Source organism: Oncorhynchus tshawytscha, unplaced genomic scaffold (assembly GCF_018296145.1).
Source record: "Oncorhynchus tshawytscha isolate Ot180627B unplaced genomic scaffold, Otsh_v2.0 Un_contig_3847_pilon_pilon, whole genome shotgun sequence".
Taxonomy (NCBI): domain Eukaryota; kingdom Metazoa; phylum Chordata; class Actinopteri; order Salmoniformes; family Salmonidae; genus Oncorhynchus; species Oncorhynchus tshawytscha.
Genome location: NW_024609697.1, coordinates 186,813 through 201,906, shown reverse-complemented (window position 1 = coordinate 201,906; position 15,094 = coordinate 186,813). Strand labels below are relative to the sequence as shown.

Genomic DNA, 15,094 nt, shown 5'->3' with positions numbered 1-15,094 from the left:
GGAAGCAGGTACAAGGTAGCACAACCGTCTGGGATGATCAAAAATGCTGTCAACTATTAGATGACGATATAAGCAATTCAGAAAAGACCACAAACCACAACTTGTATAAAAAAAAAATATTTATTGAAGTGAAAGGGAGGAAATCAAAAGTTTGTTTCATGGTAAGGAATTAGCTTTGATGACAGTGGGTTAAACATGTAAGGGAAACATGACTGAGGTAGGTCTATCTGACCATGAACTGCCCTATGGTTTAAGAAAAGAAAATGCAAAAGGTGTTTTCTTTGCACATTGCCCAGCGGTGTATTATATAGGTGGGGAACGAATATGGACTCAAAGAGTTGGACAGCAATAACAATTTTGGATTCAGTGAGTATTTCTGTGAATATAATTTGGTGAAAATGGAAATCGTGTACCAGATTCAATTAGCCTATTTTAGGGTACGGCTGCACAGATATTCAATATCTTACTACAGTTCATTGTTACAATTAATTAAGTGTAAATGTCTGCCATTATCAAAGAGTAATAGAAAAAAAAATAGATTTGGTCAGTATTTACAAATAACAGGTCATTTCCGAACTATCAAAGCTAGGGGTTAAGGAGAAACATTGTGACAAAGGCAGACATTCTGTACTCTGCTTAAAAAGATGCCTTGTATACAGGCCATTCTATGAACGTTCAAACACCCGTTCCATGATGAAAACAGCACATACAACGACACACGGATGACACCACAAAACGCTTCATGTCCACTGAAAGAAAAAGACAGTGAATAAGAAAAGGGTATAGGAAACTGTCATACTTCAAATCCAGTAGTCGACTTTAAAATCTATTTCAGACATGCACTTCTAAAAGGTTTTTGGTAAGTTTCTCTTTAAATACATAAATCATCATCAGAAATCTGTTTACACAGAAGGTATCAATTTCACTGAGAAAACAAAACCTTTACAAAGGTTAGAGCTAATAATATCGGGACTTTTAGGAAATGTTTTCTGCCCTTCCAGTGGTTTGCAGGGGACAGATATGAGTAGAATACAAGGAATCAAAAAAGGTACAAAAAAAAATATAAGAAAAAAATAAATCAAATGTCAACTTGTTTCCTTATACCAACCCTTTACCCAGCTGGCCCATGACACTACCCATGCCTACTGCAATATATGACAACTGACAAATACAGGGGGGGTACAAGGTTAAAACAGTCTGATCAGAACATAGCTTGGTGGTGAGCACATCTTCAGTCATCTTCCTCCTCCTCCTCTGCTTCCTCGTCTAGATCCCTTTTCCTCTTCAGACCTCGCTCCTCTTCTAGGAAAACAAGTCAATGGTCACGTTCAACAGGAAAGCATTCAGTTTGGTTTTTAAGTAGACGTGTTATTTTTTTTAAATCAGTCCCAATATCAAAGCTACACACGATACGGTGACCTTGTGCATTTGGTGACAGCAGTGAGATTCCACCACACTCACCTTCGTTATCCTCATCACTCTCCTTGCCGTCCAACTCCTCCTCTTCCTCCTAAGAGGAGACAAATGCAGATCAGAATCTCCCTTGTCATGTGCCCTGGGTCATATTCAAATAATGATGTCACAGTGCAGTGGTTGAGATGCACCTTCTGTTTAGTAAACATCAGCCCAGTCTGCATCACTAAAGTCATGAGATCATTTTGTGTGGCCCTTTATTCATTTAAAAAAAAAAAAAAGTAAATCATTGAACTTATCATGCAGGCGTCGATCAAGATAAAAGTATCATTGCAGCCCCATCCTCAAAGTCTCACCTCTCCACTTAGGTCCTCCTCTTCCTCTTCTTCACCTTCCTCATCGTCATCATCCTCCTCTTTTCTTGGTGGGGCATCTTCATCCTCATCCTCTTCCTCCTCCTCGTCTACCTCTGTAGTTGAAAATAGAATTAGCCTATTAAGGTGATCAAAAAAATGCATAAGGGCCACTATAATGTTACAATAGTTATAATGCAACTCATTCACTGCAGCCACTTGGTATAATACCGTTGTTACAAAAGGAATCGTTGAACAACAACATGAACATAATTACCATTAGAAAAACACAAAAGGTCATGTCTGAGCTCTATTGAGTTCATATCCATCTGTCAAATCACAGCCCAATTAGAATATTATTTACCAACATTTTAAATAGTGTGGATCTTAAATCGTACCGTCACTGTCATCGTCATCATCCAGTCCCTCCACATAGGCCTCTGCGTCCGAATCGGGCGCCTCCTTGTCGTCTTTGTCATAGCCGTCGAGGTACGTCAACTGGGGGAGGAGCTTGAACACGTTGTCTCTGTAGTCGTTGAGGTTGGTCACCTCGCAATTGAACAAGTCTAAGCTTTTGAGGGTCTCTAATTTTTTCTGTGAAAGGAGAGAAGTCTTGATGATGAAATATGAATATTTAGGCTTAGTTTGTTTTCTTTAATACTGACTACTCCAACTAGATTAAAATATACACTATGGAGGTTTAGTTGCTAATTGTTTACCTCAAAGCTTTACATATAAGTCATGGAGGTGCATTTGATGACAGAGGTATTTTCTGGACAATGTTATGTCCATTTAGGGTTCCCTTTCAGACCCAATAGCACCTTGAGGCAAGAGTTCAATATAGTACACATACACACACAGAGCTACTATGTTGTCATGACACCCGCTGCATACCAGAGGTTCTATCGTGCTGAGGTCTTTAATTTTGTTGCCACTGAGGTTTAGGTGTGTGAGGTTTGGACATTTCTCCGCCAGTACGTCCAGCCCACCTGAGATCCTGTTGTCGCTGAGTTCAAGCTGAAGAGAAAATAATGCAACAACTGTATGAGCAGAGTAATAACAGAACATCCATAAAGCAGATGTTCACTTTACTGCACAAAGTGCTAATAGCATGGCAACAATAATACTTTTGTTCTTTTTTTTTTTTTTAGAAAACCAACTTTTTTCAGCTTGTTCAGCTTCGGCAAGTTGGAGACCGACGTCAGCCCAACGTTGATTGTGCTTAGAAATTCCAACTCTTCAAATTCGTCTGTGAGGCCCTCAATTTTGCCTTCGTTTGAGCGACAGTTATCAAGCACCAGTTCTTTCACCTGGAAAACAAGAGGAATAGGAAATCTTTACTCCAAATCTGTAACTACAGTATGTCTGTAGTTTGAAGGAGGGTGGTCCCAAAGCAACAGAGTCTGCATAAAGCTATATTTGACAGCAGAGGAGGCTGGTGGTAGGAGCTATAGGAGGACGGGCTCATTGGAATGGCCGGAACGCTATCAAACACATCAAATCCACATGTTTGACTCTGTTCCATTTATTCCAATCCAATGAGCCCGTCCTGCTATAGCTCTTCCTACCAGCCTCCTCTGACACTGGTCTGGTGCAGAAAATGTTACATAACAGATGGTATGTGTTGCTTGAGCTTTAAAGAATTTATCATTTATTAAACATAGTAGTCAGAATCTGGGTGGTCGTTTCAGGTAACTTGTTTGTTCCACGGATCACTATTTGGTAAATCCATGGAGGTGATTTCTCACAGGAACGTACATGTAGTAATACACATTTAGATTGAACTCACATATCTAAACATATCTGATTAATATGATAGTACCCAGCTTGTACACTCCTCTGCAATTCACACATTTTGGGGACACAATGCAGACTAATGTTTTGCACAGGACTCACCCGGATTCTCATTAGTGTCCTAAAAGGACAATGACCAATTTTAATATTTTAAAATTGGTGCCGCTGCTTGTATTCCATTGCCATAGTCCCACAAATTAACCCAACCAGCTCATAGGCAAAACACAGACACCTCTGGTATATTACATTTGCCATGAAAACAACTTATGTTCACGGTTGAAATTAACATTATGCTGAGTGGACACCATTGGCATTATATTATACCCTGGTTTAGACCATCTGTGCTGCTGGTGAGAGCCAAATCCGCTAATTATGCACGTACTACGCACGTAACAAATTCGACTAAATGGGGGGTAAACTACGTACAATGATCGACGTGTGGGTGTATTTTGTCGATTTTCATTGCTCTAAAAGCGAAAACAACCTGCTACGAGTCGTGCAATGGGTCATCAAGCGAGTAGGAGGGGCTGTCGATTGGAAGTTGGCAGCAGGCGTAAGAAAACCAATCGTTACATTATGGCTTACTCATAAAGAGTTGACGATTTGGATTGTAGCCTACTGCAATATGTTTAAAGGGATGCAGGAAAAAGTTGTCATCGTTCGTGTTAAATGAACGCACAGCAATGTACACGGTATCTTCGATAGAAACCGTTGCCTTTGTTTCTCGGTAAAATGGCGGCTTGTCCTAGATCTTGAAACTGGAGCACCGCAGCCCGAAATTGCCTGTCGGTTTTTATGTGCTTAGCTTGACAGAAAATTATTCTCTATTGTTTGATACTGAAACCAGGGTCAAACTCATCGTTTTTCAAGTGGGAATCCAAGCATGCGAATAGCCTATGCAACCAAACGAGTTATAATGTAAAACATTGTAACATGCTTTTTGATTCTTATTCGGCAATAGTCTGTCAATGCATGATATTATCTGAATGTGCACCTTGTTTAGAATATGAGCCAAGAGATGTTTCTTGACGCGTGATAACCTGCACTAAAATCCTAGGACGGACAAAACCTTTTCATTGCGGTTTTAAATGAGTTGTGTAGACTATGTACTTAACGTTACTAAGACCCAGGCTGTTATAATAAATACAAAAAGTAGGCCTAGCCTACCATGCTCGGTAAATACAGCCTTCAACGAACGATACACACGTCTATTTGACAGTCTAGGAATTAGCCTATCTTTGGATAAACAATCCGTAGACAGACCAGATCGGTTACCAAACCATTTCCAATAGGTATAGCCTGTGCTGCGTAATAAGTTGTGAGCGAGCAATCGCCAGGGTACAAAAATCAAGGACATTGTGTAGCCTATGCATGCGCTAAAATAGTAACGTTAATTGTATGAGAACTGACCATGAATTAGCTGAAAAGAGGCTATGAATGCGCCTTGTTGATGGGAAGGAAAAGGGCGCGTTCAGGACTACAAAGTTACCATTAGACAATATGGCTCACGCTTGCCTTTTAAATACAGATATGAAAATGAGGTGTATTGGTGCATTATCACCAACTGCACTTTCAGACATGCTTCCTTCTAGTCGTTTTAAGTTGGCTACGAAGTCTAGAGCGGCAATTACGGTGATAAATATCAGCAACAATGTAACACAAACTGCTCCGGTGAAGGCAACATTGCTAACTCACGAAAAACTTTGTAACCCTTTGCATATCACACCATCATTAAAACAATTGCAAACAATACGATCTCAACGTTAGCTTACATCAGATGGCGTGCGATTCCGCAATTCTAGATGAATTCTTTTCTTCATATCCATCTTGAGAAAACCAGTCCACCGATTTTATAAACAAAGTATACAGACGTAAAAGTATTTTTTTTTAAACTGAAATTGCAACTACTACTCCTTGAACAGACTGCTGTTGTTCATTCAAACTTGATCTCCTCGGTAGGCGGGAATGTGAGTTGGGATTGTCGTCACCATTGACCAATTACAATCGCCAACAAAAAGGGGGACAGGATTTACAAAAGATCACCCACCAATAAAAGGCGATTATAAAATTGGGTGGGGTTTTCTACACAATGTTTGGTTGTATGTTCAGTATTTAAGTTGACATCCAAAGTATGTATACATCAACATTGAAATCTGTCCATCAGGATGTACTTAGCACACAACTAAACGATGAAATGTGGCTTAATAGTGAGGATCCTCCTTAGCAATTAATTTAGATATTGTCAAAATGTTGCCTTAATTTTGAAGTAGGTTATGGACACATTCAATGATGGGCTAATTACGCACGCAGGAGCGGTGCTTAAAACCTTTCAATCGACGTTTTTGACATATTCCTCATTTTATCATTGTGAGTTTCGGCGAGTCTGCTGCCAACATCATTTTGGCTTTGGGCCTTGGCCACAACATCATAATTATATAAGTACGCCGTTATGCACTAGACCCATGGAAAACTCAAAGCCCCGTTTCCCTATACAGGCTAATGAAGAACGAGCAGCATGCAACTGCGGCAACATCTGGTGACTTGTAAAGCCGTAGTGGTTTATGCATAGCCAAACTCCTGTTTTTTTATATCCAAGAATGTGTGGAATGCAGGATTGTTGCCACCAAAATTTATTGACACACCGAAACCACTCACACATTACAAAGTGGTCGCATCAGAGACCCCCATTGCCGCCATTACATGTGCAGGATTGAAACAATGGTCTCACCACATATCCCAAACCAGCTACTGCAATTGTGTAGGTAGGCTACAATAGGCTACATTGACTTCCGCATCTCTTATGAACCAACAATCATGCATTGGTGATGGAGAAAAACAAGGTCACCTGACTTGGCTACGCCGGCGCCATCTTGCCAGCAAAATGCAATACAGTGAAATGTAATTTATTGATGATTAAAACGAACAAAAATCATTAACATTACCTATCATTGAGGTCAGTTCTGTATGGCGCTCCGAAATTGCTTTAAAAAGCATGGAAAACGTAAAGCTTTGCGCGCTACTAATTGTTTTTTTCTCAAATGCACCGACTTTGCTGGCTGAGAGAACACATTTGATGAGAATCTGTCGCTCATGTCATGTACATTTCAGGTAATTTCGTTCTCGACAGTCTTCTTCCACTTTCCTGGCCAGTTTCCGCACCGTGCCTGCAGGATCATTTGGAACCATTTTTGGGTATTGCTGTTTGTCGCATTTGCCAGCACCATATTTCCGCTGGGTGTGTCCCTCTGACTATATGCCCTTGTTCTGCCTTGAATGTGAGAAGAGAACTGCATACTGCGTGTTTCTTGTGCGCAGAGCAGTTTTCCACGTCGCTCGACCTTTCCCGCAACCATCTCTCCCTCCCTTGCTCTGAATCGAGCTCAAACTCAAACATTTCCGCTTGAGACTAGGGGAATAGGCAGGCTCGTTTGTAGGAAAATAACAACACCAGGTAACTATCAGGTCAGGTTGCTCTGATGATGTGTACATTTGTAGCAACATCGTATTATTATCATGCCGTTTCATAGTAGGCTACTTTTGTAAATGCATTACAAAAAGCCTACTTGCCCATGAAGAGGAGTGGCCGGTTTTGGTTACACGAGGAATATGTTTCCTAATAGAGCTAACACTTATGTAGCTAAGGCTAAGCTGTACCCAAACATTCTCATTTCTAGGCTTCTATTAATACACAGTATAACTCCAGTAGGCTACTTTGTAGGAATGACCTTGTTACTACACAGGTATACGACAATTGGAGGAAATGTAAAGTGCATTCACAGGCATACATAATGCAGCCTGTATGCTATCTTTAACGTCACTCTCCCATCTATTTTGGTTTGAACTGAAACAACGTTACAGGAGTAGCCCCCTGGCACAGTATGAATACAGGTTGAAATGGTGGCCTAGAGTTAACAAATGAACATTTACGAGTACTACGTGTGTATGAATGAAAGATGCCACTTCCCAAATGTAATGTTTTAATTCCAAAGGCCCAGATGCATTGCAGTCATTCCTCCTACCTAGCAGGTAATATAACTGAGTGTGATGTGGTCGTTTTGATTCAAGTTGATTCAGGTCCTACACAAAGACAGTTGTAGCCTATAGGCCTATACTAAGAGCTTGGGATATTTCGTTTTTTTATATAGGCCTAGTTGTCATGTTGCAACTAGCTTGACTAGATACATTTAGCTTCAATAAGCCTATCAAGCTCATGTATTCACATTTTGTTGAGTTCATTTAGGCTGTTCAGTCACAGCTGCACAGCTCCACACCATTGCCATCTAGTGGTGGATACAGTGCCTTGCCTACTTTATTTCTATATAGCAGACAGGCAGCATTATGTAATTATTATATATCAGCAGGGTATGATATTTCTTATATAAGAGCTGGAAACACCAGAAGGAAATGTGCCAGCCCATTATGGCTGCAAGAGCACAACTTTAAATTGTTGGGGGTAACATAGCAATTATAGGAGGATGATGCAGCCATGTGTTTTTATTTAACCAGGCAAGTCAGTTAAGAACAAATTCTTATTTACAATGACGGCCAAACCCGGACGATGCTGGGCCAATTGTGGGCTGCCCTATGGGACTTCCAATCACAGCCGGTTGTGATACAGCCTGGAATCGAAGCAGGGTCTGTAGTGACGCCTCTAGCACTGAGATGCAGTGGTGCCTTAGACCACTGCGCCACTCGGGAGCCTCACTTCTGGTAAAAATTATTTTACTATAACACTATACTTCGTCAGGCCTCAATATGTTCAGAACTATTCTCTACCCTAAGGCTTTAAAGTTGACCTGCTGGCTTAAAAAATACTTTAACTCTAAAGTGGAAAAATGTTAATCCAGAAATCAGAGACATTTCACACATAAGGTCTAAAAATGAACAATCTTTCACTTTGAAAGTATGTTGTCCTTTTTTATGCACTAGACCAGTGGTTCCCCACATTTTTCTGTTACTGTACCACCAACTGAATTCTGTTCTGCCTGGAGGACCCCTGAAGTACCCTTTCATGTGCATTTTACCAGTAAGCCTATGGTCTCATGAGTCTTCTCAAGTACCCCCTGTGGATAGACCAGCTACCCCCAGAGATCCTAGTAGCCTTGTTTGAGAACCACTGCACTATACCATATGTAGTGATTATTTCTATCCACTAGATGGTACCTTAGGGTAGAGAATAGTTTTGAACATAATGAGACCTGACAAAGTATAATGTTGTAGTAAAATAATTTTACCAGAAGAGGGAAGTGTTGATGAGGAAACAAGATTATGGTGAAGCGTCCTTATAAACATAGAGGGGACACATACCCCAAAACATCTGTGAGGAGCTGACCAACGGAAACACACACTATGTATAGTCTACTATCAAACATGTAATGTTGGTAACCAGGGAAAGTGAAGTGTTCTGCACATTATTATTCATTCAGTACATTTAGAAATGTCCAAATGACGTTTGGACATTTGATCAATTCTATAAATATTGGATCCTATGTCAGAAGATAAAGTTTCTAATTTTGAGGCATAACACTGATGTCACTTCCTTGTATATTTTGATAGTTATAACCTAAAGCTTGGGGTGTCAGTGGACTGTTCCTCATACCAACGTGGGATCCAGAGTTTGACTAAATGGCACAAAGATAATCTGCGGTTGCCGGTTTGAATCCCCAAGCTGATGGGGAATCTGGAGGGTCCTTCAAAATCCCCTGAGCTAACTACCGCCATTGTACCCTTTAACCCCAAAACTGGTCCAGTCTGTCCCTTGTTCTGACCCCTACTTCTCTATGTGTATATACAGTACTGCATGTGTACGCCCACCTGGGACAAGGGGATATACAATAGATATTTCTGTTGCAAAATGGACTAATAAAGTTCTCTTATAAGAGGAGAAAGTTCTCTCCGTCCACCACATGTATGGTAGCCTATATTTGTACTATTTAAATGTCATACCAACACAACAAATCTTCTGACCCCTATTTTGCTAAATAATTAGCTGAGGATCCTCTTCTGCTAAATTCAAGTGATGTGCATATCTGAGAACAATGGTAGGAGCCAGGAGAAGGTTCTACGGTTCACGGGGTAACTCAAGTTGCTCTACATTCATTATTCATATTAATTGATTCTGGCAGTTTTGAGGACAGCGCCTTGTAATGCAACACCCATGGAGGACAGGGATGAGAAATGCACACTAATTTCCTTTGACATGCATACTAAAGAGCCCATTTAATAGTCACACGACAAACTTGCACACAAGACCCTAGTGAAAGGAAATGTACATCTTATAGTACAATGGTTATAAACCCACTACCCCAGTGAATGTTGTCCAGTTCTCTTGTTTTTGTTTAAGTTTATACATCTCCCTATCACGGCTCAGGAGAAGACCCAGATGCAGACCGTTTCAAAGTAACAACAGTTTATTACACAAACGGGGGCAGGCCAACGACAGGTCAAGGGCAGGCAGAGGTCATTAATCCAGAACAGAGTCCGAAAGGTACAGAACAGCAGGCAGGATGGTCAGTAATCCAGAACAGAGTCCGAAAGGTACAGAACGGCAGGCAGGATGGTCAAAAATTGGGAAAGCTGGAAAACAGGCACTAGTGCAAGACAGACACATGGAAAACCCACTGGTAGGCTTGACAAAACAAAACAAACTGGCGACAGACAGAGAACACAGGTATAAATACACTGGGGATAATGGGGAAGATGGGCGACACCTGGAGGGGGGAGGAGACAAGCACAAATACAGGTGAAACAGATCAGGGTGTGACACCCAAAGCAGCTGCAATTAGGTTTACTAAATCATTATTTTGATAGCATCATTATTCAAAACCATTGATTATAATACATTGTATGTTACCAAGGTGTCACATCCTGATCTGCTTCACCTGTCTTTGTGCTGGTCTCCACCCACTCCAGGTGTTGCCCATCTTCCCAATTATCCCTAGTGTATTTATACCTGTGTTCTCAGTCTGTTGCCATTTCGTCTTGTCAAGCCTATCAGCGTGTTTTTCCCCTGTGCTCTTGATTTTTCTGGTCTCTGTTTTCTAGCCCTCCCGGTTCTGACCTGTTCTGCCCTGACACTGAGCCTGCCCGGCTGCCCTGACATTGAGTCCGCCTGTCTGTCTGACCATTCACCCTGCCCAACCCCCTGTACCTTTCGGACTCTGACCTGGTTAATGAACTTCTGCCGGTCTTCGACCTACCTATTGCCTGCCCCTTCTATTCTACTAAATATCAGAGACTCTAACCATCTGGGTCTGGGTCTCGTCCTGTGTCGTTACACAAGGTCTACATATTATATGGATCCCCCTGTACTTTTCAGGAATGGGGGCACAAGGCCTTGTAGAACCACGTCTCTCTCTGTTATATGGATGTTGGGGAATATCGGTGTGTTCAGCCTATTTTGATGAATACTTTACATCCCAGCACTCTGGCATCAAGGTGGCTCCTCTTGCTAGATGCCGGTGGGCTGGCATATCACTGAAAAGTCCAGAGCAACATTTGTCATTTGCTGGTGACATTACAATACAGCAGCACCCACATCTATCTGGGTAACCAGTGTTGTTATATTCTCACCTAATCAAATAGCAGCCCCTGGATACTGCCAGTAGCACACAGGCACCACAACCCACATTCTCAATCAAACTATAGCCCAAGTCTCAATCAAACTATAGCCCAAGTCTCAATCAAACTAGCCCAAGTCTCAATCAAACTATAGCCCGAGTCTCAATCAAACTATAGCCCGAGTTTCAATCAAACTATAGCCAGAGTTTCAATCAAACTATAGCCCAAGTCTCAATCAAACTATAGCCCAAGTTTCAATCAAACTATAGCCCAAGTCTCAATCAAACTATAACCCAAGTTTCAATCAAACTATAACCCAAGTCTCAATCAAACTATAGCCCAAGTTTCAATCAAACTATAGCCAAGGTTCAATCAAACTATAGCCCAAGTTTCAATCAAACTATAGCCCAAGTCTCAATCAAACTATAGCCCAAGTCTCAATCAAACTATAGCCCAAGTCTCAATCAAACTATAGCCCAAGTTTCAATCAAACTATAGCCCAAGTCTCAATCAAACTATAGCCCGAGTCTCAATCAAACTATAGCCCAAGTCTCAATCAAACTATAGCCCAAGTCTCAATCAAACTATAGCCCAAGTCTCAATCAAACTATAACCCAAGTCTCAATCAAACTATAGCCCAAGTCTCAATCAAACTATAGCCCAAGTCTCAATCAAACTATAGCCCAAGTCTCAATCAAACTATAGCCCAAGTCTCAATCAAACTATAGCCCAAGTCTCAATCAAACTATAGCCCAAGTCTCAATCAAACTATAGCCCAAGTCTCAATCAAACTATAGCCCAAGTCTCAATCAAACTATAGCCCAAGTCTAAGTGAGGTATTTTTTTGATCGGGAAAGCAACTCTTGTTGGAGAAAGAGAGAGAGAGGAAAGAAACTGTTGAGAGATTGAAAGTTGAAGAGGGGACTGTAAGAGAGCAACAGTGATTGTAGGAGAGGTGTGTATAGAGGTAGTAGATAACAGTGATTGTAGGAGAGGTGTGTGTACAGAGGTAGTAGATACCAGTGATTGTAGGAGAGGTGTGTATAGATGTAGTAGATAACAGTGATTGTAGGAGAGGTGTATATAGAGGTAGTAGATACCAGTGATTGTAGGAGAGGTGTATATAGAGGTAGTAGATAACAGTGATTGTAGGAGAGGTGTATAGAGGTAGTAGATAACAGTGATTGTAGGAGAGGTGTATAGAGGTAGTAGATAACAGTGATTGTAGGAGAGGTGTGTATAGAGGTAGTAGATAACCGTGATTGTAGGAGAGGTGTATAGAGGTAGTAGATAACAGTGATTGTAGGAGAGGTATGTATAGAGGTAGTAGATAACAGTGATTGTAGGAGAGGTGTGTATAGAGGTAGTAGATAACAGTGATTGTAGGAGAGGTGTGTATAGAGGTAGTAGATAACAGTGATTGTAGGAGAGGTATGTATAGAGGTAGTAGATAACAGTGATTGTAGGAGAGGTGTGTATAGAGGTAGTAGATAACAGTGATTGTAGGAGAGGTGTGTATAGAGGTAGTAGATAACAGTGATTGTAGGAGAGGTGTGTATAGAGGTAGTAGATAACAGTGATTGTAGGAGAGGTGTGTATAGAGGTAGTAGATAACAGTGATTGTGGGAGAGGTGTGTATAGAGGTAGTAGATAACAGTGATTGTAGGAGAGGTGTGTATAGAGGTAGTAGATAACAGTGATTGTGGGAGAGGTGTGTATAGAGGTTAGATAACAGTGATTGTAAGACAGAGTAGATAGAGTGGATTTGTTTTTAAGGGAGAGGTGTGTATAGAGGTAACAGTGATTGTAGGAGAGGTGAGAGGTAGTAGATACTCATTTGTAACTGTATAGAGGTAGTAGATAACAGTGATGGTAGGAGAGGTGTGTATAGAGGTAGTAGAGACTCTCTGCTACTCTGCTGTATTAGCCTTTACCTTTCTCTCTTGAGTTTTAGCAGGGAAAAACAGATGGCTAGATGGATTTGTTTTTAAGGAGAGGCAAAGAAGGTCTAACATCTTGTATATGGAGATTTACTCATTCCAACTCAGCCATCTAACATGTTGTACTGTATATAGAGATGTACCCTGTCTCTCTCTGCCTCTCTCTCTCCCTGTCTTTCTTTGCTCTGTCTCTCTCTGCCTCTGTCTGTCTCTCTTCCTCTCCCTGTCTCTCGCTCTCTCTGTCTCCCTCTCTCTGCCTCTCTCCCTGTCTCTTGCTCTCTCGGTCTCTCTCCCTGTCTCTCGCTCTCTCTCTCTCTCTCTCTGCCAAGCTGTGCTTTTTTGTCTCCCTCACTGTCTCATCCCATCCTTCCCTGACACTCAGTCTCCTGAATACTCTTCAGAGTATGACTGTTGGAACATTAGTTGTGCTATTGTTATTGAAGGGCTTCTCATGGTTAAGATGTTTTTTGACCTGCTCTCATATAAATACGAACTTCTGGTGCAGAACTGTTTATGTTATATATAGGTGTTTTAGGATGTTGACTCCCCAAAGCTGATTATTCTTTAAAATAATTCCAGAAGCAGGTTTAGCATAGTCTTGGACTATGAAGCACTTTAAATGGAGAATCTCCATTGAACATGTCTTCTAGTCTAGGACTGAGATGAATCTGTGTCCAGGAAACCAGCCCATGATGTGATTCCCACTGTTCAAGATAATCCCCAACCATGTGGCCCTCAGCATCCCTTCACCCCTCCGTAAATGACTGCACAGACCCACCCATCAAGGGTTCATCCTATTCACACTGAGCTCTATCCAGAACAGTGGACCAATCCCTGGGACTAATGTTGAACATTCATTAACCTTCCTGAGATCCTCTATATCAACCTTAGCTAGCTGCTCAGCTGTCTGCCAAAAACACACACACACACACCCTGCCCTGTAGCTAATCATATTTTGTTAGAGCAGAGGAGGAATAAATAATTACATATTTACTGCTCACCGATCTGCAGTGGTTTCGATCACTAAGTGGACCGTCTTCATGTTAACCACAGGGTTGAGTGGCGTAGTCACAACCCACATCTGCACAGGGCCGGTACCAAATCCCTGCAGCAAGCTACCACTGTCTAGCCTTGTCCCAGGTCTGTCTGTTCGGTAGAGCCAACTCCTATGGTCGTTTCGTGCGTTTGGCATGATAATAACCATAGGAATTGGCAGGACAGCACAAATAGATCTGGGTTCAGGCTCGGTCCCCCATCATGACAAGGCATCAAAAGACTGGGTGAATATCCTACAGCTATAATGTCAAGAATGATAGGCCCTTTCTCTAACTGCTGTTAAAGTCTGGGATACTATTCCATTGTTGAATGTGTACTATCGATGCGTAATGGGGGTGTCAAATCATACCCAATACAAATATGACTTATGGAACATTTGCACACATTCTCTTTCAGTTTAACACCATGGCTCAGTCTCAGCCCCACAGTAGCTGTACTACTCTGCACAATCATGATGGCATGATTCCCTTTTATAAGCAGCCTGGTTCACGAGGTGGAGGGGGAGAGTCCTCTGAAGTTACAGCCATGGAGGCATCAAATCTTCAACTTCATGAAAGAAAGAGGCCTGCTCCTCTCACCGCTTTAGGTGTGAAAGAGGCCTGCCTCTCACCACTTTAGGTGTGAAAGAGGCCTGCTCCTCTCAAAGAAAGGCCTGCTCCTCTCACCGCTTTAGGTGTGAAAGAGGCCTGCTCCTCTCACTTTTAGGTGTGAAAGAGGCCTGCTCCTCTCACCGCTTTAGGTGTGAAAGAGGCCTGCTTTAATCTCTTTTGGTGTGAAAGAGGCCTGCTCCTCTCACCGCTTTAGGTGTGAAAGAGGCCTGCTCCTCTCACCGCTTTAGGTGTGAAAGAGGCCTGCTCCTCTCACCGCTTTAGGTGTGAAAGAGGCCTGCTCCTCTCACCGCTTTAGGTGTGAAAGAGGCCTGCTCCTCTCACCTCTTTTGGTGTGAAAGAGGCCTGCCCTCTCACCTCTTTTGGTGTG

At 41.8% G+C, this 15,094-nt stretch overlaps 1 protein-coding gene across 4 annotated transcripts; it reads right to left on the bottom strand.

The window, feature by feature from the left end:
• Nucleotides 1–101: 101 nt before the first annotated feature.
• On the bottom strand, nt 102–5,676 carry anp32a (acidic (leucine-rich) nuclear phosphoprotein 32 family, member A). 4 transcript variants are annotated; one of them, XM_042317013.1, is made up of 7 exons: nt 5,333–5,561; nt 2,927–3,076; nt 2,661–2,783; nt 2,165–2,360; nt 1,770–1,882; nt 1,462–1,510; nt 102–1,299 (listed from the first exon to the last, which is right to left on the bottom strand). In XM_042317013.1, exons 1-7 carry the CDS (start codon nt 5,384–5,386, stop codon nt 1,232–1,234), a joined length of 753 nt encoding a protein of 250 aa, XP_042172947.1. In that variant the 5' UTR covers nt 5,387–5,561; the 3' UTR covers nt 102–1,231. The 4 variants fall into 4 exon arrangements, with proteins under 4 accessions (XP_042172947.1, XP_042172946.1, XP_042172945.1 ...); XM_042317012.1 differs by having other exon boundaries at nt 102–1,302; nt 5,333–5,560; XM_042317011.1 differs by having other exon boundaries at nt 102–1,510; nt 5,333–5,676.
• Between the last annotated feature and the right edge of the window lie 9,418 nt (nt 5,677–15,094).